Raw genomic sequence first — 22,914 nt, 5'->3', positions numbered from 1 at the left:
CACAGTTGCCAAATTTCCCTAGAAAAACTGAGGAAAGTAAAGAGTAAAGTATTCCATACGTTAATAACTAACTAAATAATGTATTTTAATTGATATTAATACACATATGTTTTTTAACATTAATTAGAATATTTAATACCTACAAGGTTTATATTAAAAATATAAGTACAAAGTGAAAATTTATAGTACACTACAATATTTATATTTCTCATAAAAATAGATGAAGCTGGCATCGTGGCGTAATGCCGTCAATCACGATTTTATCCCGGATGCCCGGATTGGTCCGGAAATGCTTAATTAGGGTTGTTCTCTAGAAGTTGCGTGTTTTGTTTACAATTTTTTCGGCATTGGTTCTGTTATGTAACACTGAAACTGTGCACAATTTTTTCACCAACGCAAAGTAAGAAGTATTCTAACTTAAATACACATTCTTAACTGAAATTTAACAAGCTACAGTATCAGCGGGGTGAGTAAGCAAAGTTTATTTTTAGGTTATTTCAGTCTATTGGCTATTCAAAATACAAAAAAATGATATTTTTCAGAGTTTTAATTATTGTAGAACATAGTATAGTAAATTGAACTGAAATATTTTAATCGAAACAAATGTTTTGGAATATTTTATCAAGACATTGAGGAATAATAAAAAATTCAAGTTATTTTTGGAAAAGTGATAAGGAAATAAAACATATTCACTCTAATGCATTTTGTAATAATGACACGCAATGAATTTCAGTGCATTGTAAAAACTAATTAGAATTAAATATTTTGCAAATGCTTATTCAACACATTGTTGTAATAATCAACTCATTGCACTTTTTATTAATATCTAATTAGGTTTTTCCATCAGTCAAGTGGAATAACATAATATCTTTTATTAAGCTAAATCAAACTTTTCAGGTAAGATAAAATTTGATAAAATATAGCTATTGTGTTTGGTTTTCAAAATTTTAGATTAGAGATAAGTACCTAGATTGGTATTCTATTCTGAAATTAATTTCTATTTCTATAGTACTATTGTGCAGTTTTATGTTTAAGTTTTTAAAACAAATGAACTTATTTATTCAATTAAGCAGTTTTTAAGGTATTTAATTTTTAATAACAGTACTTTCTCTAATATAATAAATGTGTATTAAAAAATATACATGTTCTGATGCGTATGTTCAATTATATTTGATTTATTAGGAGTGAATAATAAGAAACTCATTTTTAATTAATATAATTTATTTTTTAGGAAGTTATAATGGCCAGTACAGTGACTTCTGAACAATTTTCATTAAGATGGAACAACTTCCATTCGAATTTAAAATCGGGATTTCATGAGCTGTTGCAGCAAGCTGACATGGTTGATGTAACATTGGCTGTCGATGGACATTTTCTGCAGGCTCATAAAGTGGTTTTATCTATCTGCAGTCCATATTTCAAACAACTATTTAAGGTCAACCCTTGTAAACATCCAATAGTCATATTAAAAGATGTTTGTCACGAAGATATGAAGGATATATTACAGTTCATGTATATGGGAGAAGTAAGTGTACTAAGAGATAATTTATCGTCCTTTTTAAGAACTGCTGAGATCTTACAAGTCAAAGGATTAACTGGTGATGAATCGGTAACTATTTGTACTTCTGTTTATTTCAAAAATATTATTAGTAACAATTTTTAGAATGAAGATAGTCGGTCTCAAAAAGATGAAAAATGTGATATAGATACGGAAGGAGAAAGTGACATATATAACCAACTCATTGAAACAACAACTGACATTGATTTGCCCACACCATACTCACAACAGTTCCCTGTACAAACTTCACCTTTACCTCTAAATACTTCAAAAAGACAGTCCAAAACACTTACTCCCCCGCACACTAAAAAACCTAAATGTTCCGACTCTTATTCTGCTAGTTCTAATTCTGTTAAGCCAGCCGTAACAAACAAAGAATCTGAAATACCAAAGCCTAAATCCGAATACAAAAGCTGTGATTTTTCAAATGCTCAAAATTTAAATAGTGTTAAGTCTGTTGGAGAGAATGAAGAAGCCAAAGATTACTCAAAAGCGTGTGGAATATTATGGGAAAGTAATACAACAACAAATGTTACAGGAATTGGTACAGCTACTTCTACTGCAGCAAATAATACCGATGCATATACAACAGATCAAGGTATGTTGGTAAATAGTTTTTCTCTTTTTGCTTTTGTAGGGAGCAAAATACATGATTGTCTTTTTTTCTGTATTGCACATAAGGTACACAGTTACTTTTAATTAATTTATGAGTTTTTTTAAGTATTCAATTAATGTTTTATTTATGAAGCTATGCCCAAGATGGACTGGCAAAGTTGAAATATATTTGTATGCCTTTAATATAGTAGCCATTCATAGCATAGCAAATATAAAATTTACCACGTCATCATTTTCAAAGTCTTTTGAAAGTTCTGAAGCATAGTTTCTACTTCTCATCTCATAGAACAAGTATATTATTATACCTTTATGTTAAATAGGTAATGATTATAAACATCTACAGCAGAACTTTAACTGTCCCGATGTCCATTATACATTAGTATGTATACAGGGTGTCCCAATATTCCGTGGACATAGAACTACTACGTATTCTTGGAATCAAAATAAGTTAATTGGACACAATTTACCTCTATACAAAAGTGCTTCATTTGTCCGTTAGAGGGCATCAAACTTTAAAAAAATAAACACATTTTTTCAAATATTTTAATAAACGTAAAATCGATATTTTCGCCAACTAGATTATTAAGAGATTATTAGATTTTATGCGCTTCCATAGCTTGATGTGACAAAAAATATTTTTTGGAAGTCAGCTTCGGAAAAATATTTTTTTTCTTCAAAAAATATGTGCGGTGGCCTTTTTTACAAGAAACAAAAATGTAGCAAATACTAAAAGGACCATTTTACGAAAAAAAAATCGGTTGTCGGTTGAGTTGGAAAATATTAATAGTAAAATGTAGTATATAGGGGTGGGGGTAGTTTTCACCCTTCCCATACTTTTTATCGATTTTTGTGAAAGTCAAATGTTAAAGCACTTGGCAAAACATAGACACCCAAAATCTCAATCAAATAGGAAAAACGGTTCTTAAAATATCTGAAAAAATATGTTATTTTTTTGAAGTTTGATGCCCTCTAACGGACAAACGAGGCACTTTTGTATAGAGGTAAATTGTGTCCAATGGACTTACATTGATTCCAAAAATACGTAGTAGTCCACGGAATATTGGGACACCCTGTATAATGCTTTACTATATTACTATACAGGGTGTCCCACTAAGAATAGCTCTCGGCTGTATCTCGCAAAGTATTAGTCGCAGAGCTTGCGGAAAAAAATATTTATAACTAATGAGACCATGAGAAATTGCTGAAAATTATTTTCAAGTTTGTAGGACGACCGCTAGAGGGTGTAACTGCTATGGAAATAACAAAATGGAATTTTTAAGAAATTTTTCTTAGATACGATATACTATAAATAATAGCTTCATAATCTTCAGTAAATTTTGGATCTTTTTTATTAGAACCATTTTCCCCTATCTGCTAAAATAAAGTGGTGGGTGGAGGTTAGATCTGTTTCTATTTAAATATTAATAACTCCGGACTGGATGATCGGAATCCAACAAGCGAGGGCTCGTTTAAAAGAGCGTTTCTTACTCTATATTGTACCATATAAACAATAATAATAAGTTTTTGAACGTAGACGCTAGGGGGCGTTGTCTTACAATTTAACAAACATTGCGCGTTTTTTCAAAAAAATTAAATGCGATAGTATATGTAATTTTAGCTGATAGTAAAGAATAATAAAAGCTTAACAAGTCAGCGAAAACCGCATCTTGATATCTTTTTCAAGCCAAAGTTATTAGCAAAATTATAATAAATATGAAAATAGAAGCCCTTATTTACCTTATTTTTCTAACATGATATCACTAGCCCTCTTGATTATGAACATTCTAATAAAAAATAATATAGAAAAGATTATTTTATTGAAAATATCGACAATGAACCAGAAAACCATAATACTAGGTGTATTAATATCTAATAATTAAGATACCAATGACTGTGGATAAGAAACGACACCTCAGTGAATTCATGGTAGGCTTTGGAAAAAAGTTGCTTTTAAACGGATAGTTTAAACATCAAAATATTATTATATCAACATTTTGATAGTCTCAGCAGCCTTTTTTTTATCTTTTGATTGGTTTTCTAAAAATGCCTTTCTTCAACAGAGAAAAAACGCTGCTAAGACTATCAAAATGTTGATCTAATAACACTTTGACGTTTATACTATTACGTCAAAAGCAACTTTTTTCCAAAGCCTACCATGACTTCACTGAGGCGTCGTTTTTTATTAACTGTCATTGATATCTTAATTATTAGATATTAATATATCTGGTATTATGGTATTCTGGTATATTGTCGATTTTAGAATAATCTAATCATTTATATTTTATTTTTTTGTCAGAATGTTCATAATCAAGAGGGCTAGTAATACCGTGTTAGAAAAATAAGGTAATTAAGTGCTTATATTTTCGTATTTATTATAATTTTGCTAATAACTTTGGGTTGAAAAAAGATATCAAGATGCGGTTTTGCTGACTTGTTAAGCTTTTATTACTTTTTACTATCAGCTAAAATTACATATCCTATCGCATTTCATTTTTTTGAAAAAACGCGCAATGTTTGTTAAATTGTAAGACAACGCCCCCTAGCGTCTACGTTCAAAAGCTTATTATTATTGTTTATATGGTACAATATAGAGTAAGAAACGCTCTTTTAAACGAGCCCTCGCTTGTTGGATTCCGATCATCCAGTCCGGAGTTATTAAAATTTAAATAAAAATAGATCTAACCTCCCCCCACCATTTTATTTTGGTACATAGGTAGGAGAAAATGGTTCTAACAAAAAATATTCAAAATTTACTGAAGATTATGAAGCTATTACTTATAGTACACCTTATCTAGACAAAATTGTGTAAAAACTCCATTTTCTTATTTTTTGTTGCAGTTGCACCCCCTAGCGGTTGTTCTACAAACTTGAAAATAATTTCCAGCAATTTCTCATAGTCTCTTTAGTTGTAAATATTTTTTTCCGCAGGCCCTACGGCTAATACTTTCCGAGATACAGCCGAGAGCTATTCTTAGTGGGACACCCGGTACTGCATATACCTGCGTTAATCTCACATTCACAATATTCAAATTTACTAATATCATCACTGTTTGTTTCATTTGTATTATAAATTTATATAGGATACCTCTTTTTAGTTTAAGTGCTTTTTCTTTTATCCTTATTTTAAAATATCTATAAACATAAAATTAAAACATTTATTATGGTACATTAAATTGAAAAGCAAGTTAATAACTGCATCTAATTTTACATATTTAAAATACAAATAAAAAGATATTTGCACTTCTGTAACTAAAATTTGACAATACTTTATAGTTCCTGTGATTTTTCAAGAATGTTAATATATCCAAAAATAAAATAACAAAATAAGAAGCTTTGTTTTCAAATTACTCAGTTAAAAAAATATTTTTGCTCCCAACAAATTTATAGAGCATGCATTTTGTAGATTTAGAACATTCGCACATTTAGTTTAATCCCATATTTATTATTATTTATATCGATTGGAGATCACAAATATTCGTAGATTTTTTATACTTTTTTAACATTTTTGTTGCACATTAATATAATATGCGTTTTTTGTTTTATGCGACATTCTTTAATTACTAATTTTTGTTCAGCTTTTTTATAAACTTGTGTGAATGGTATAAGTATTTTATTTGTGTTTTACATTTATATATTATATTTTTTGCATGGTAAGTAACATCGAAATAACGCACTAATATGTAACTATAACTGCAATATTTTAAACGTTTTGCAGCCGTCAGAAGATTAGGATAACCAATTAATGGCATGAAGCTAAATTTGACTTATTTAAACTTCCTGCCTTTGCTCTGTAAGTAATATAACCACAATAACCACTGTATCTAACAGGTTCGTACTGTATTTTTTTCTTTAATTTTGACAAAATAACCTGTGTAACCTGAATAATGTAAAGCAATATTCTTAAATAAAGACCTGTTGTATTAAATGTATTATTTTTTATTGTAATTTTTGTGAAATGTAACCAAATAAAATGGATTAAAAGATATATCAGTTTTGAAGTGTATATTTTATCACAAAACTAAAAAATTGTATTTATTAGTTATTGCTGTAATACATTTCGATATATTTATAAACTATCATAATATAAATACAAAGTCTATACTCATATTTTTAAATGCATTAACAAATTATTTCCTAACAAAGATAAATTCAATACTAGATAGCTAAAATCATTTAAGTAATGAACTAGTGTCGTGCAGTGGGTTTACAAATTTTTTATTTTATTTTGATATAATTTTAATTTTTATAATAATAATAGCTCCCGTATATAGCGTTTAACGCCTTGGGAGTAGTAAGGTACAGCTTGCCATACTAGAGCCGTTCGGTATACAAGGAAGGTAATGTGGCTAGCACTACGCTTCAACCGCCTATTATTACCCCAGGATTGTGAGTCCCATTTAAGGCTGAGTCGACCTAGGTGCCCAAACTATTTTTATTTAAATAGAAATAGTCGGCTGTTGAAATGCCGGGTCTGGGATTCGAACCCACTACCTTGAGATTGGTAGACGAGAGCCTGTACCTCTACGCCACCGGGCACCCATTTTTTATAAATGCAACAATCTATATTAATTAAAGATAAGTTATTTTTTTTTCAATTTTTATTAAATATTGCTTATAAAAATCGTCATTCATCATAATTTTAAAAGATATGTTCTTCAAAAGTCGTCAAGAAGTTTATAGCCAAGTCTGTTCAAAGTGAGAAAGGACAATTTCGACAGACAACATCCAAAAACCCACATAAAAAAAATTACCTTTGAATTAAAATGACAATGAATAACATACAGTGTGTCCTAAAATATTAGACACATCATCATCATCATCATCATCACTTAGCTTATACCGTCCACTGCTGAAGAAAAGTATCCCTTAACTCTAGCCATTCCTTTCTATTTTGTGCCACTTGAATCCAGTTTCCAGCCACCCTTTTAATATCGTCTGTCCATCGACTAGGAGGTCGTCCTCTGCTTCTATAGGCCTCGTGTCTCGGTCTCCATTCCACAAGTCTCTTTGTCCACCGTCCATCTGTCATCCTAGCCACATGTCCTGCCCAATTCCATTTAAGATGCAAGACAGATATCACCGCTCTTACTTATAAGATATCTCTTACTCCTGTTCGATTTCGTATTGTATGATTGGGTATTTTATCTCTGAGTGTAACTCCCAACATGGACCTTTCCATTTTCCGTGGCATGACCTGTATTCTATGTATGTTCTTTTTTGTCAAAGTAAGCGTTTCAGCTCCATACGTGAGGACCGGCAAGACACACTGGTTAAAGATCTTTCTTCTTAAACATATGGGAATATCAGATCTCAGAATATCAGTATATGCCTTAGTTTACCGAATGCCGCCCACGACAAACCTATTCTTCGTAGAATTTCGTGGGTCTGATTATCCCTTCTAATACCGATCTCATGCCCTAAGTATTTATATATATGCACTTGTTCCAAAGGTATGTTATTAATGTTTAAATTTCCACTCAGTACTAGGTTTGTCATGTATTGTGTCTTTGACAAGTTAATTTTCAAACCGACTTTTTCCGAAGCATCATTCAGCATATCCAGCATATTCTGTGCCTCCTGTATGTTGTCTGTTATTAAAATAATGTCATCTGCAAAACAGAGATGATTTATCAATTTGCCATCGATGTTAATTTCTGTTGAATCCCTGTTTATCATTTTTAACATACTTTCTAGCACAGCAACGAATTAGACACATACGGATTTTTTTTATTATAAATTTCTTAGAAATCTATATTCCTGATAAAAGTCTTCACATTCTGCCAAACTCCAAATATTCTAGTCTATATTCAATTATTGTATTTCGTATACGAGGGAGTTTCAAATATATAAAATTCGCCCAAGGATAATTAAATGGTCAAAAAAGCGTAAAAAATACTTAAAATAGTTGTTTAGAATGAATACCAGATGTCATATAGTCACAGCAGCCAACTATGAAAAACTATTTAACGTTTTCTAATTGTTATTTCTTACATCCCCGTATTTAATTAGTATCGGCATATTTAATGTAATTAATTTGATTTTTTGTTACATTTTTCGTCGGTTCCGTGTGGATAGAAAGTCACAATTTATTTAGACACTATTTATTTAACACTAATTAACAAAAACAATAACGATAAAAGACTTAAAGAACTATTTACAAACGATTTATAACTAAGAATTTATTTTTGAATTTTAGCGCGTCAACTGTACTTGTCTATTTATAACTGCCCTCTCTAAGCCACAGCCGCCGGCTTTTATACCTACAGCTAAAGTTTACTAGAATAGTCCATAGATCGTTAGGTGCATAGAGAAGGTTTCGAATGTTCTCGTATGTACTACTCCATTCCAGTGGGACTCGATTCTTCTCGAATCTTCGAATGAATCATTACGGTGTCTATTCTTTAATGCGATGTTAAGGTCATCCGAGGGCGGGCCATATAGTTAGGTTAGGTCGAGTCCACATCAGTCCGCAACAATATTGCGAAACGAAGTACCTATGTAAAAAGTAAAAAAGTTTATCAACTATCCGACTTTCGGACATTTCATTCTTACAGTTGGGTTTGTATAAGAAAAAGTTAAAATAGAACTTTTTAAAATCTTTGCCGTCAATTTTTCACCAAAAAAAAATTTTCGAAATCCTTACTAATGTTATAAATATAATAAAATTATATAAGGATTCTTGCCACTTAACTGCTGATATAGAAATTTAATTCTACGCTGTGTTGGTCATAATATGGATCAACCTGCTCTCACTACCGGTTTCGGAGCCATACTCCATCATCAGGTGAGCTTGGGCAGATCCACAAAATGACAACCACAGCCCAGAGATAGTTAATTCCGACTTGTCGGAAAGTGTCGGTTAGATATTAGCTTTTTTCGGGTTCTTGTTATTACCGATTCTGAACCGCCCTAGAACTGTGATGCGTATGCGCAGAAGGAAATATGAAGACATTATTTCATTTGCGCATGCGCTGCCGAGTTCTAGGACGGTTCAGAATCGGTAATAACAAGAACCCGAACAAAGGTATTAAGTCCCGAACGGGAGATAGCGGCCTGCGTGCAATGGTAGTACTTTCGTACCACCGAGGCGCACTATCGATAGTAAAAGGATAGTAAAAGGCTTTTTTTCAGGCAAGCCAAATTATAAAATAGAAAACAAATTTCTTGCAGTATAGGTATATAATAAAATTATATAAGGATTCTTGCCACTTAACTGCTGATATAGAAATTTAATTCTACGCTGTGTTGGTCATAATAAAAAAAAATTAAAAAATTAATTTAAATAATTATAAATATAATGCGAAAGTTTGTATCAATGTATGAGTGTTTGTTACTCTTTCTCGCAAAAACTACTGAATGGATTTTAATGAAACTTTGCAATAATATGGCTTATACATTAGAATAACACATTGGCTATAATTTATAAAGATATTGTGTGAATTCAAAATATCAGGAAGGCAATAAAATAACACACGGTTCGGTTAAACTCTGTCAAACGACTGTCTTTATTCATAGACTATGTGTCCGCGAATTTTCAAGGCACTAGAGATTTGTTAAAATCGCACAGTATCTATGTAATGTAATAGATATGTACTGCCAGTTTTTTTGTGGTTAGGAGTTCATCATCATCATTATTGCCATTACTCGCTGACGAGTATTTGACACGCATCAGAAATTTCATCAGCTTTTCTGTGACTGAAAAGCCCGATACGTGATGTTATCTCTCTTTCGCACTCCGGACATTCAAAAATCTAATTACTTTGTTGCCTCTTTACTTTTTGGTTGTCGTTGTTATCTGAGTTTAGAATTCTTCTCCATTGCGTACTGTTGCTGTATTATCCCCTTTAAGTTTTCATGGAAAATATCCTTGTATCTCTTGAGTTGTCCACCCGGTTTCCTCTTACCGTCTACAAACTCACCGTAAAGAATAAATTTCGGTAGGCGGTTTTCTTGCATCCTGCATATATAACCAGTCCATCTTAAGCGGGATTTAGTAATCATGACTTCAGCGCTCTCGCAGCTAGCTTTTTTAAGGACCGATACGTTTGAGACATGGTGATACTATTTGATTCTTAACAGTTGTCTAAGATGTTTCTGTTGCAACTTGTTTAATGCGTTCATATGCCGGGGGTTGGGCACCCAGGTTTCGTTTCCATATAATATGATGGGGATTATTATTGCTCGGTACACTGCAAGTTTCGTTTTTTGTGCTCAAGTCATGCTTGAGAAAACCCTGTCTTTTAATTTCCAGAAAGCTCTTGAGGCGCTGCTAGTTCGAATTAATGAGAACTAGGCTTGATTCGCAAATAAATTGTATTTTCTGCCATTTTTTGTCATATATCCTCTATAGAAATCTTCTCCGGCTTCTTGGGCAGACGGCAATACATATTTCTAATTTAATATATGTGTTATTAACTGATTTTCTTAATGGCATTGCTGTTTATCGGCATTTATATTAATTTTCAAGATGCATTAGGTACTAGGTACCAGCGGCGTGCGGTGACAATTATAGGCGGGGAAGCGAATCAGTAAAAAACCCTATTTCGAGACATTACTTTTACATTTTCTTAAAAAACTTACCTTTGAAAATTCCGAGGCCAATTCCATTGTTCGATTAAAATTCCATCGAAAATTTTGTTAAACAAACAAAAACACATAAAGTTATAATAGTTAAAATACGATATTTTAAATTAATTTTCTACACTAGCAGAAGCAGAAGATTGTCCTTCTTGACCCTCCATTACAAACGAAACAGTAAACACTAAGTTAAATCCGAAAAAAATACAATATTACCTATAAAATCGCAAGCGAACCTGTCCCGATAAATTAAAAAGTCGCGGAAGGCGGCCGAAAGATCGCTGCCGTGGCTAGCAACTATGCTGGCTTAAATTTGTCGTTTGCGTTCGAGGTCAATAACACCTACACGAAGGAGGGATAGGCTACCGGCGGCGATTTCCAGACGCGCATCCATGCAGTAAAAGGCTAATTAAATTTACTACGTTTATGTGAGGTTTCAAATAAATAATTTTAACAAATTAAATTAATCTTTTGTTATAAAATAACAGTATTATTAACGTTTAACTATTTATTTTTTTTATCTTTAAAAAGTTTAGGGAAGCGGTGCTTCCCCCGCTTCCATGGACCGCACGCCGCTGCTAGGTACTTATTACATAGTCAGTTGGTTTACAAAATTACTAAAAAATGGTTTTTGTAGCATTATTCACAATAAAGTTAGTAAAATGTTTTCTTTCAATATTTGGATTTTCGTCTGTCGAATTTGTCCCTTCTCTTGAAAAACTTTAACTAATTACAAATATCTTATAAAATATGCAGGGTGTATTGAAAATAAAAAGTTAATCGCTTTCGATTAATCTAGAATCGTACCAGGTTAGCACTACTATATTGAACTTAATGATATATCTTTGCTATTCTTAAAAATGTAAGTTTCTTGCGACTACAATGCACATATATGAGCCCGTCTACGCGTTGCTGTTGCTGTGGCTAAAGTATACGTTAACTACCGAATTACCGAACTACCCGTAATTTATAGCCTATATCTTATTCTGATGTATAGGCTATAATTTTGTAAAATTAATTAAAATCCATTCGGTAGTTTTTGCGTGAAAGAGGAACAAAGATTCATACTTCCATACATACAAACTTTGGCGTTTATAATATTAGTAAGGATTAAAATTTTTCTGATTTAAATCTAACTTTTAAAAAAATTCTGATTTAAAATTTATAAAATTATTTTAAAAATATATACACATCTTCTTAACTGATATGAGTGACATGATATATCCCAAAATTGAACCATTTATTTGATTACATGGTAGGCTAGATTACGTATTTTACTACAACGCTAGACGAAATTGCATGATCGCGAACGAGAATATTAAATAAATTGTGATTTCTTTGTTGCGTAGGTGGTAGGTCGGACTCACGATCCTTCAGACACGGATACCAATGCGAACAGTGCCTGAAAAAGTTTTCGAGAAGAGATCATCTGCGTACCCACGAGAAAAATATACACGGCTCGGACGCGGGTCCCTTCAAATGCGTCATCTGCGAACAGCTCTATAAAAACACAGAAAGTCTACGGAAACATATTGCCAAATTCCATTTCACCAATATGAACGATCTGGGACAAAACAAAATCGAAGTGAAGATTTGAATGTTGATAACTTTTGAAACGTTAAACTTATGTCGAGCTGTCTATCGAAATAATTAGACTTGAGGTGGGTTCTCGTCTATCAGTCTCATTGAAGTAGTCTGACTGTGTCAGTGATTCGGTGTGACTAAACGAATAATGAACGTGAGAATGTATTTTTAATGAAACTGAACAATATATTCATACTCTCAGTAAAATTGAAAGTTTTATTCATTTTGACTGAATAGTGAATAAGACAGTTAAAGCACGGCCAAAGACATACTAGCCATGGTCACTTTATTTCCGTGGTCTGTACTATAATGCATATTAACTAACATGTAATTATAAATAGAGATATATACGGCCAGTTGACAGATAGAGAGGCGAAATAAAAAACGGCGTACAGTGTTGCCGGTTTATACGATAAATAAAATAATAAACGAAGATAATATATTTAAGCTATACAATAATGCTCATTTCTATTAGACAGTTGTTTAAGAATCTATTATAGCTGTAGTAGAATGAGTAACTAATTATGAAAAATAAAGTTCCAGCCCTAGATGCAACATTTTTCGTAAAAACCTACTTGTGCGATTTGAAATTTTGGTGCAAAACCCGTGCAATACCGCATATAAGAAATGTATCAAGCTAACTTTTATTGATTTTTCATTTAAGCTGTCTACATCACTGTCTTACACGTTAAAATCCAGGCCACGCAGTTTCGATGATCAGATTGGTGTACGTACACCTATCGTTTGATATGTCGTCTCCTTAGAGCAGAACAAGTCTACATCTATTATAAGAAAATTTAAATCTTAAGGGGGGCTACTTCCTATAAAATCATAATAATTCCTATTAATATTTTTTTCATCTTTCGATATTACTTTTATAAATTTAATGTGGAATCAATGAAATAATATCAGTGTTTATAGCCGCCCATACTAAAATATGTTAATAAAAAATTGGTAGGCAGTTCTTTTAGTTTCAAAGTAAAGGAATTTTTCCAATTTTTTTTATCTCAAAAACTGCGACTTTGACTGATTTTGATGTTATTACAAATTTTGTTGCAAATATTATTCCTAATCTTAAATTGAAAACCGCGTTTCGCTTAGTTCTACTGTAATTTTGGAGTTACGATTTTTTAAAATTTTTAACCCCCTCCCATACCCCCTTACCATCCCCCCACCCCCCACCAAAAACTAATGGCCAGATTCTCGGGTGCCACAGTATTTTGTGCCAAATTTGGTTAAAATAGGTTTAGCGGTTTTTGAGTTATCGTGTTACAGACGGACAAACAGACACCATGGAAATATTTTGTATTTAGCTCATTTATGACCCAAATAACTCATTTTGAGTGAAATTAAAAAACTTTTTTACCGATCTTAATAGCCTACCATACCTGTTGGTATGGTCGGCTAATAAATTGTTTCACAAAACAATTTTAGAAATACAAATGTACCATTTACATTACGTACGTCAAAATACTTGCTTTAACTCTTGTTTACACGGCAACGCAATCACAGACGTTTTGTAAAAACGGAAAACGTAGTTTCACGTAAAACACGCTATCACATTTGATAGGCGATTCGTCTGTCCCAGATCTCACCGACGTGTGTTACGGCGTGTTGTTTCCTGCTTGCCTCTCTAGTCCCGCAACTATCTCCTTTTGTAGTTGATGTAGGAATGTCCCAAAAATAAAATAAATCGATATTTTGTATCGATTCAACATGGAATATAACAAGATAGATCCAGAAAAAATTGCAACAAAAGATTGATCTTATTAAATATCGATATTCGATTCTGAATATATTGGTGTACTGGTATTATGATTATAATCTAGTATCGGTATGGGTATCGATACTTCTAGTATATTTTCGTAACCCTACTCATAACTTCTTTAACTCTAATAAAAATTGCAGGCATGTTAACACGTGTTAATACGTTTTACAAAATGTGTACACCCATTCCCACGTCGCAACACGTAGGATAGCGTGGCGTCGGGTGTTGGCTAATGTAATAATATTAATTATTACTATATACCCGGTACGTCTCAAATGTGGCTCACCCCTATAACTTTTTTTTATTTTTTCAGTTAAAAAAACGATATTGGCATGTTGGTATATGACATTGCTTAGAATTGATTGACGTATTCAATAGTTTTCGGTCACTTCCTGTTTCACCAGAAATTACTACAACTTTTGATTTTTAAATGGCACCCTCGATATTTTTTTACTTTATTCGATAGAAAATATGACTCTGAATAGAATTACATATCATATGTCAACTTTTGACATTTTTGCATATGGTTTATTTGAAATTATAACTTGCGGTTTGTAACGAAAATTTGACTCGAAGTATCAAGTGTGTGGTAACAAATTATTCGTAAAAAATGCTTTTTTCAAATATGCTAATGAGCCACCCTCGTTCCATTTGAAAAAATTGATATATGATTAAAAATACGATTTGAGCATTTTCTAACTGGCTAGGACAAGACACTAAAAACATTAGACGATCAAATCTATTTTTCCAAGGCTCCTTGATTAAGAATTAGTGTTTTTAACATAGCTATTCATAGCACTTTAGATTGAATTTTAAAATACGATTTTTTATTAAGCGAGAATGTCAAAAGTTGATATATGATATGTCATTCTATTCAGAATGCCGTTTTCTATCGGATAAAGTAAAAAAATACCAAGGGTTCCATTTAAAAATCAAAAGTTGTAGTCATTTCCGGTGAAACAGGAAGTGACCAAAAACAATTGAATACGTCAATCAATCCTAATTTATGTCATATACTAACATACCAAATCTCTTTTTTTATCTGAAAAAATAAAAAAAAGTTACAGGGATGAGCCACTTTTGAGACGCACCCGGTATATTATCTAATAAAATAATTGTGACGTGCTACAGTCTATAAATTGAAGTGTGAGAACGTATTTTTTTCGTTAAGTTTTTATGAAATATTGACAGAATTGTCTTCCAAAACTAACTCCTAGAGATCAATAGAGTTTCACTAACACCTCATTTATTTCTGAGTACTATTCGCCTAACCAACCATCTACGACATTTTAGTCGTTTTCCTACATCAGAATATTTTATAACTCGTATTCTAATTGTAAACAGACTTCTCGACAAAATTACAACTGGTTGTAACTTTGTATACATTTTATGATTACAAAATCAACGAAAGATGTCTAGACCAAATCAATGTATTCAACTAGCAATATAAAACGTGTGAACACATGCACCGTTTTCCGCCTTTCAGTAAGTAACACTGAATTAATCAGACTGCTTCAGTGAGACTGATAAGAGAGTAGGTAACCCACCTTTAGTAGTGATGTCATCGTCTTGAACACTGAAGCGACACGGGCAGTTTTTTACAAAAATCAAATTTTGTAGTATGTTCATATTTTAAAAATATATTTTTAAAACCTTTTAGGCGCAATCACGTTTATAATTCTGTTTTAAAGTTTTTTTAATTAATATTTATTACATTTAGTAAAAAATAAAACATTGTAATGAAATAACTATATTCAACAAAGTATTTTTCTTACTGTACAAATGAGCTTGTCAAAATATAAACTTCAAACAGAAAATTTGATCACGCTCACTTTAACAGAACCAAAGCTTACTGTCGCTTTTGTAGTCTGTAGTCTTGAAGTAGTTTGTTTTTTTAAACGTTTTCTTTAAGTTTGTTTCATGCTGTATTGTCTCTATAAATTTACCTAAAAACGAATGTAAGAGCACAGCCTAACTTATGATTTTACATTGAAATGAAATTTAACAGTCAAGACAAGTAAAGAAAAACATTGTATTAGGAATTGATTGATTTGAATAAAAATTAAATAAATAAACATAAGATCAGCTCTCGTTTTTGTTATACGTATATTCCATGGAACACAACCAACTGATTTTATATTAATTTTATTATTTAAAACAAACTACTTCATAAATAACAACTCAAATTTTTACTGCTCGGTTATAGATTTCGTTAAATAACTTACTTCAGTCTTCATCAATTGTATGTTTGGATTAAAACATTTGCATTAAAAATATATCGCAAATTCAAACTATAATAACATATAAGCAAGGGAATTTTAATAATTTTTTTTATTTATTTTTATTCGAAAATATTTTCCGTCGAACTCTTATACTTTTTTAAATCATACTACTTAATGAAAATTTTCTCATTATAAATGTGTATCTGTTTTAGTATGCATCTAGGTTTTATGTAATCTAATATTAACTCAAATGAGAGAAGGTGTAAACCAATTATTATTTATTTAGAAACATACCTTATTATTAGTATAATTATTATATCATAGTTTCGAAGTTAACTTTTCTTTTTATACAGTTGTTTCTCCTAATTTTTAGAATATTGTTTTAAATTTAATTTAAATTGTTAAAAATCGTCGTCAAAAACAAACTGTATTTAGGGTGTCTGATTTTTTTACAAGGTGATGAGACTTAAGTTCATCTTTTAATTTTAGTTTTCATTTTTTAGTTATTCTAATGCCAAATTATTTCTAGTTGTGTGCCATAAATCCTGCTGTTTGCTAGTCAATAATGCCTATTTGTTATTATATAAACGATGTTATTTAGGGCATTTTTCTACTAGTAAATATATTGAAAAACAATCTTTATGATCGAATTTAGTGTTAAATATATCATTATAACAATAACTTTATTAAGTATCAATTATGTCAACATTATAGTGCATATATTGTATATTTCATATTTAAAATATAAATACGTTTTTACAAAAATGTGGTATATTTTTCTATTTTCCCATCTTACCTCAGTCTTATTTCAAGTCATTTCTTTTTAATAGAGTCAAATGTGTTTTGTGTGATATGGGGGGGGGGGTGATTAATTTCATATGATTTTTAATTTATATCTTTTTAAATTATTTTTAATTATACAAAATCAGAAACCTACTGAAGGTCATTTATTTTAAAAAAAAATCATATTTATAGTGGAGAGGAATACTACTTTTTTTTAGGAGAAATTAATACTTAAGATTTTTTCCCTACTTTGTGTTTGTTTTTGGTCTTTTTGTCATTCAACTTGAAATGTTTATGTCAATGTAGATTTTTAAATTTTGAATTGTCCTTGTAAGAGTGTTTCCTTGAGGGATCCCCTGTAATGTGAACGTACGTCCTAAATGTTTTAACTTCTGAGACACGAGATGGTAAAATTTTTGTGAAGAACTACTACTTTTTTAATAAATAAACATTTTTAAAACATACTTCATGACATTGATTTTATAAAAACGTCGCATATTCTAGGATTGTATTAAAAGTGTTTGTCAAAAATTACTAGTACTACCCTTTATACAAGGGTACTACGAATGCATCGGAAAATATCAAGGGATCTAATTCGCTTGGAAACGAAAATAGGGATTTTTAAATTGCTTCATTTTTTCTTTTAAAATATTCAATGCAACACCTGTCGCACGCACGCCACTGGTAGAAAAAAAAATTGGGATTATGACCCACTAAACCAAAAGTATCTTATTATACTATAAAAACGTCTAGTCAGTATCATGCTTTAGTACAGTACGTCTGCTGGATCTGTGTCTATGAAAGGAATGCAGACAAAAAACATTTAAATAAATAACAATATATTTTATACGTCGACTTGACGAGTACGTCACCGCAAATCGCTCCTCCGAATTTTATTGGCTACTTGCAAATTTGTCGAATTTTTATTGATGAGACGCGTCGTCTAATTTTTTACGAAAAACATAGAGAGAATATCGTTTCCCCTCTCACGGATACCCCGTAGCTCTAGAACGGACAGACGTACTGTATGTTTCGTAAGTTTTTATAGTTGCATTAAGTGGTTTCGGAATTCAGAAACTATGGCGCTTACATAGTGGTAAATTGCCATTTGTCATCAAAGTCTTGTACTATTATTTTCTGTTTTGCTTGATTGCATCTGAAAAATAAATATGTTAACATATTATTTAAGGATATTTGGTAGTGTAGAAATATAGTTCTCTTTTATATTGTCAAAAATGTGGGTTGAATAGTGCTCTGTAATAGCCAATTGTGGACTAATTGGCGAAGGTGCCTAGAAAATCGTTAGTTAGACTTAATAGTCTGCTATCGTAGTGATTGTGTTTCTAGTTTAAAAATAAATTCGTCAAGTGTTTTATGGTGAGTTGAAAGAGGACCCACGGAATCCTTAACAATATCTAGGAAAATCTTTGTTTGTAGGGTAGGCAACCTTCATAGTATTCTGAAGAATTTCCCATTAAATATCCGAATTATATACTGGGTATTCCATTTAAAATCAAAGAGTAACTTGCTTTTAAAAGTGACAAATGTTCAATATTAATTTTGTCTCACCCTGGCTAACTTTTCGGGCCGAGTTTTAATTTGATTTAAAGTACAATAGTTATTTGAACTACATATTAGGCTATACAGGATAAATTTCAATTCTGCCTATATAGATATGTCAAAAACTTTACATTTTGAACTCACCTTTATATCATTCGTATAGAATCCGAAAATCAATTAATATAATATATGATGCTCCATTACAAAAATCACAACTTTAATGTGTAACTTTTTTGGGACACCCTGTAGATGTCTATATATTTTTAAAAAATGCTCTAAATAAACCTACATAATATTCCCACAAAATTTCATTTTAATACAAACTGTCGTAGTCCTTGGAGCCTCCGCGTTGTATGAGTGGCGCCACCCTGTATATATATTTTTTTTTGATAAACCTTTTTACCATCAAAAATGGATAATGCAGATAATTTAATATGATTACTTATCCACTACCGTAGACATAGAACTACTACGTATTTTTGAAGTCAAAATAAGTTCATTCGATACAAAAGTGCTTCGTTTTTCCGCTAGACGTCATCAAACTTTCAAAAAATAAACAAATTTTTTTAAAATATTTTAAGAACCATTATTCCGATTTGAATGAGATTTTAGATGTCTATGTTTTACTAAATGCTTTAACATCTGGCATTCACCAAAAACAAGAAGAAGTACGGGAAAGGTAAAAACTACCCCCACCCCTACATGAATTTTAGTATAAATAAATATACTACAACTCAACCGACGACCGATTTTTCTTTCGTAAAATGGTCCTTCTAGTGTTTACAATGTTTTTCTCTCTTTTTTTAAAATTAAATATGGTCGTTAAATATATAATTATAATTATATATTAAAAATTTTCTAAATTTTTTTTTATACGAGCGTGCGCAAAGTAATTTTCTGCACGCAGAAAATTGATTTTCCCGGTTTTCCCACGGGTTTTTTTGTGGATTTTTGTTTGAAGTCTTTTTATTTATTATTTATGATGATTAGGGGGGGCCATGGCACCCCCCCACCGTGGGCACGCCTATGACTTCCAATATTTCGTGGACATAGAACAACTACGTATTTTTTGAATCAAAATAAATTAATAGCACATTATTTACCTTTATACAAAAGTAGTGCTTCATTTGTCCTTTAGAGGGCATCGATCAAAAATAAACCCGAACGTTAATTAATTCAAAATTTATTAATTTTTTTAAGCTTTTATGAAACTTATTGTCAAATATAATTTGTAATACTAACGTAAAATTCCATATTTTTGCCAACTAGATTATTAAGGGCATAATAGATTTTACGCGCCTCCATAGCTTGATGTGACAAAAACTTTTCAGTTCACTTTTCAACTTCAAAAGTCAGCTTCGGAAAAATATTTTTTTCCTCAAAAAATACACGCATTGACGTTTTACAAGAGATAAACAATGTAGTAAATACTAGAAGGGCCATTTTACGAGAAAAAAAATCGGTCGTCGGTTGAGTTGGAAAATATTTACAGTAAAATTTATGTAGGGGTGGGGGTAGTTTTTACCCTTCCCGTACTTTTTCTTGATTTTTGTGAAATTCAAATGTTAAAGCACTTAGCAAAACATAGCCGCCCTAAATCTCATTCAAAACGGGCTAATGGTTCTTAAAATATCTTTAAAAATGTGTTTATGTTTTTAAAGTTTGATGCTCTCTAACGGGCAAACGAAGCATTTTTGTATAGAGGTAAATTGTTAACTTATATGAAGTATTGTTTAATCATAATTTTTATACATTTCATCAGATACGCATTAAAATCCATCCCATGTCATTTAAATCGTAAAACAAGTTTGAAAAGTTTACCTGAATTATTGAAAAGCAAAGGTAACGAACTTGCGTTCCTTTAAATTACTTTTCATTGTATGTTGTCGATTTTCAGAATGCGCTCTTTACACGATGGATAATAAAGGCCAAGTGAACTGTCCATACTGTTGCCGGAAGTTTGTAAATCGGTACAATTTAAAGGTCCACGTAAGGGACAAACACGAAACAAACGCCACGGATCTAGATTGTCAGATTTGCGGCAAAACTATGAGAAATCAAAGCTGTTTAAGAGTACACCTGTATCACCACCGTAAGCAACAAGTAGACGCCCCTGGGACCGTCAGTTAATTTTGTTTTTATTATGTCTATACAGAATGTCCCAGAAATATTGTATGCGACGTCATATTATATATTTATGTATATATTTTGAGTATATTACATATACCCAAACAAATTCTCATTTTAAATTTAAAGAATGTTTAAAATTATCAAAAGAAAACATTTTTTGCTTAATACTCTAGCAGGTATATGCTCAGTTATTGTTACGTACTATTATTTCTGTGATGTCCTGTATATCTATTAGTTATATTGTAAATTTTTGTTGATGGTTTTTATAGCTTCATATATTTTTAAACTTTTTGAGGGTCCTCCTTTTGACTCCTGCTCTTTTTTGAACACTTTTTTCTTGGTATTTTCTAAATAAAAGCAAAATTTTTCTGCTAGATTAGCCATACAGAAATTGAGCTCCTTGAGTTTAGACATTAGAGGCATTTTTCTATTTCCTTTTGATAATTTCACGAAAAAATCCCCTATAATTACTAAAAAAATAAACTAATAAGAAATAGGCTGTCACAGTTTTCACTTCAACTTCTAAATCAAAATGAGTTAGAATAGGGTCTGTTATTTATATTTAAGAAAAAAAGTTGGAATTACAATGAAATTATATATTTTATATGCCGAATGCGTAAACGAATTTTAGTCTATACGTTATATAGTGATATTAACTCACTAAATATAATCATCCTTATAGAATAAGGATAGTTCTTTATAAAAAAATAATATATCCATTTAAAAATATATATACAGGGTGAGTCTTAAATAAGCGCATATAAAGAAACATATTTTTTCTTTATCGTTTTTCAAATAACTCAAAAATAACCGAGTTATTTTACTTTGAAAGAAAAAAACTATTTTTTGATTAAATTTTGAGAACTACTATATCTTTTCTGGGTTTTCTTCCTTGTAAATTTAATCAATTACGTATGTAGCCATATTATGAACATATTATGTTTTTTTATTATTATTTTATTGTATTTATTTATTTATTATTGTTATGTTATTGTTAACTTAAAATTTAAAAAATTCCAAATTTTCAAAAAAAAAATTTCACGAATATACTACCTGTAAAAATATTTGCATCTATTTAAGACTCACCCTATATATATATAAGGAGGAAAGTAACCAAATATGAAATACCATTTAGTTTTTGTGTTATATAAAAAAGGTATTGTAAATGAAAAAGTTTTATTCTTAGTTATTATCATATAGTTGCACTCTGTTTTCTGTAAAGTAAAAAATGTTCTCAAAAACAAGTTGAACATAAAGGCACCTAAATATGGAATAGATACCGAAATATGTACCATTATAAAACAAACACTTCAAACCATCTTCAAACTAATCAAAACGTATATCAGATTTTTTTCACACATTCCGACAAGAAAATACACCTAAAACAATCAAACAAACATGTAATCAATGCATTATCATAATACACAATACTATTTGCAATCACGTATCAGGAAATACTGACTTTCTGAGTACCTAAAAAACTTTTCTCATAGCGCTGAAAGAAAACACTCTCGCCGTGGCCACAAAGCCTGTTTGAATCGCAAGACAAAACCTACACCAAAACCTTGAGGGAAAGAATTAAAAATCACTGTCTTTTGCGTAAGAACATAGCGGCGAGCAAGCAGCGCGATACCGCGTCGAGCAAGCCTCGAGGTGCTAAAACATAGTAGAGCGGCGAGGAATAGCGAGATACTTGTGCAAATTTACTATTTTCATTTGCTTATTGATAATTTAAAATGTTAACAGTGGCTAAAATTCTAGGCAGTAGTGTCGCAAACATTTGGTTAGATGAAGTTTTCAAAAACCCAAGAAAGTCTGGCAAGTTTTATAACCTTTACGAAAATTTGTTGCCACTTCACTCTTACAAATACTAAATCTATTAATTTTTGAGAATCTATCATTTTATACAGCGCGACAGAGCGACGAAAACAAAATTATTTGAATCGTTCTCGCCGCTCGATCTAACCGCTCGAGCAGATCGCTTTACTATGTTCGTACGTACTTGTCTTCACAGGTTTGTTTTGGACGCGATGTCGCGCTGCTTGCTCGCCGCTATCCTCGTCGCTCCACTATGTTCTTAGCCTTGGCGTATTCGTTGCCCAAAAATGGTGGTTTAC

General features: G+C 31.3%; 1 protein-coding gene across 4 annotated transcripts; it reads left to right on the top strand.

Moving 5' to 3' along the window:
* The first annotated feature begins 253 nt into the window (after positions 1–253).
* Positions 254–21,567, top strand: LOC115889998 (protein abrupt-like). 4 transcript variants are annotated; one of them, XM_030910117.1, is made up of 4 exons: positions 254–466; positions 1,232–1,609; positions 1,664–2,156; positions 12,100–13,328. In XM_030910117.1, exons 2-4 carry the CDS (start codon positions 1,241–1,243, stop codon positions 12,345–12,347), a joined length of 1,110 nt encoding a protein of 369 aa, XP_030765977.1. In that variant the 5' UTR covers positions 254–466; positions 1,232–1,240; the 3' UTR covers positions 12,348–13,328. The 4 variants fall into 4 exon arrangements, with proteins under 4 accessions (XP_030765977.1, XP_030765980.1, XP_030765986.1 ...); XM_030910120.1 differs by lacking the exon at positions 254–466 and adding an exon at positions 549–897; XM_030910126.1 differs by lacking the exons at positions 254–466; positions 12,100–13,328 and adding exons at positions 965–1,081; positions 20,565–21,567.
* Positions 21,568–22,914: the final 1,347 nt, after the last annotated feature.

This window comes from Sitophilus oryzae, unplaced genomic scaffold, assembly GCF_002938485.1.
Source record: "Sitophilus oryzae breed Bouriz unplaced genomic scaffold, Soryzae_2.0 scaffold_1177_pilon_pilon, whole genome shotgun sequence".
In the NCBI taxonomy this organism is placed as follows: domain Eukaryota; kingdom Metazoa; phylum Arthropoda; class Insecta; order Coleoptera; family Curculionidae; genus Sitophilus; species Sitophilus oryzae.
The sequence above is the reverse complement of the archived record's forward strand: the minus strand, read 5'-3'. Positions and strand labels throughout refer to the sequence as shown.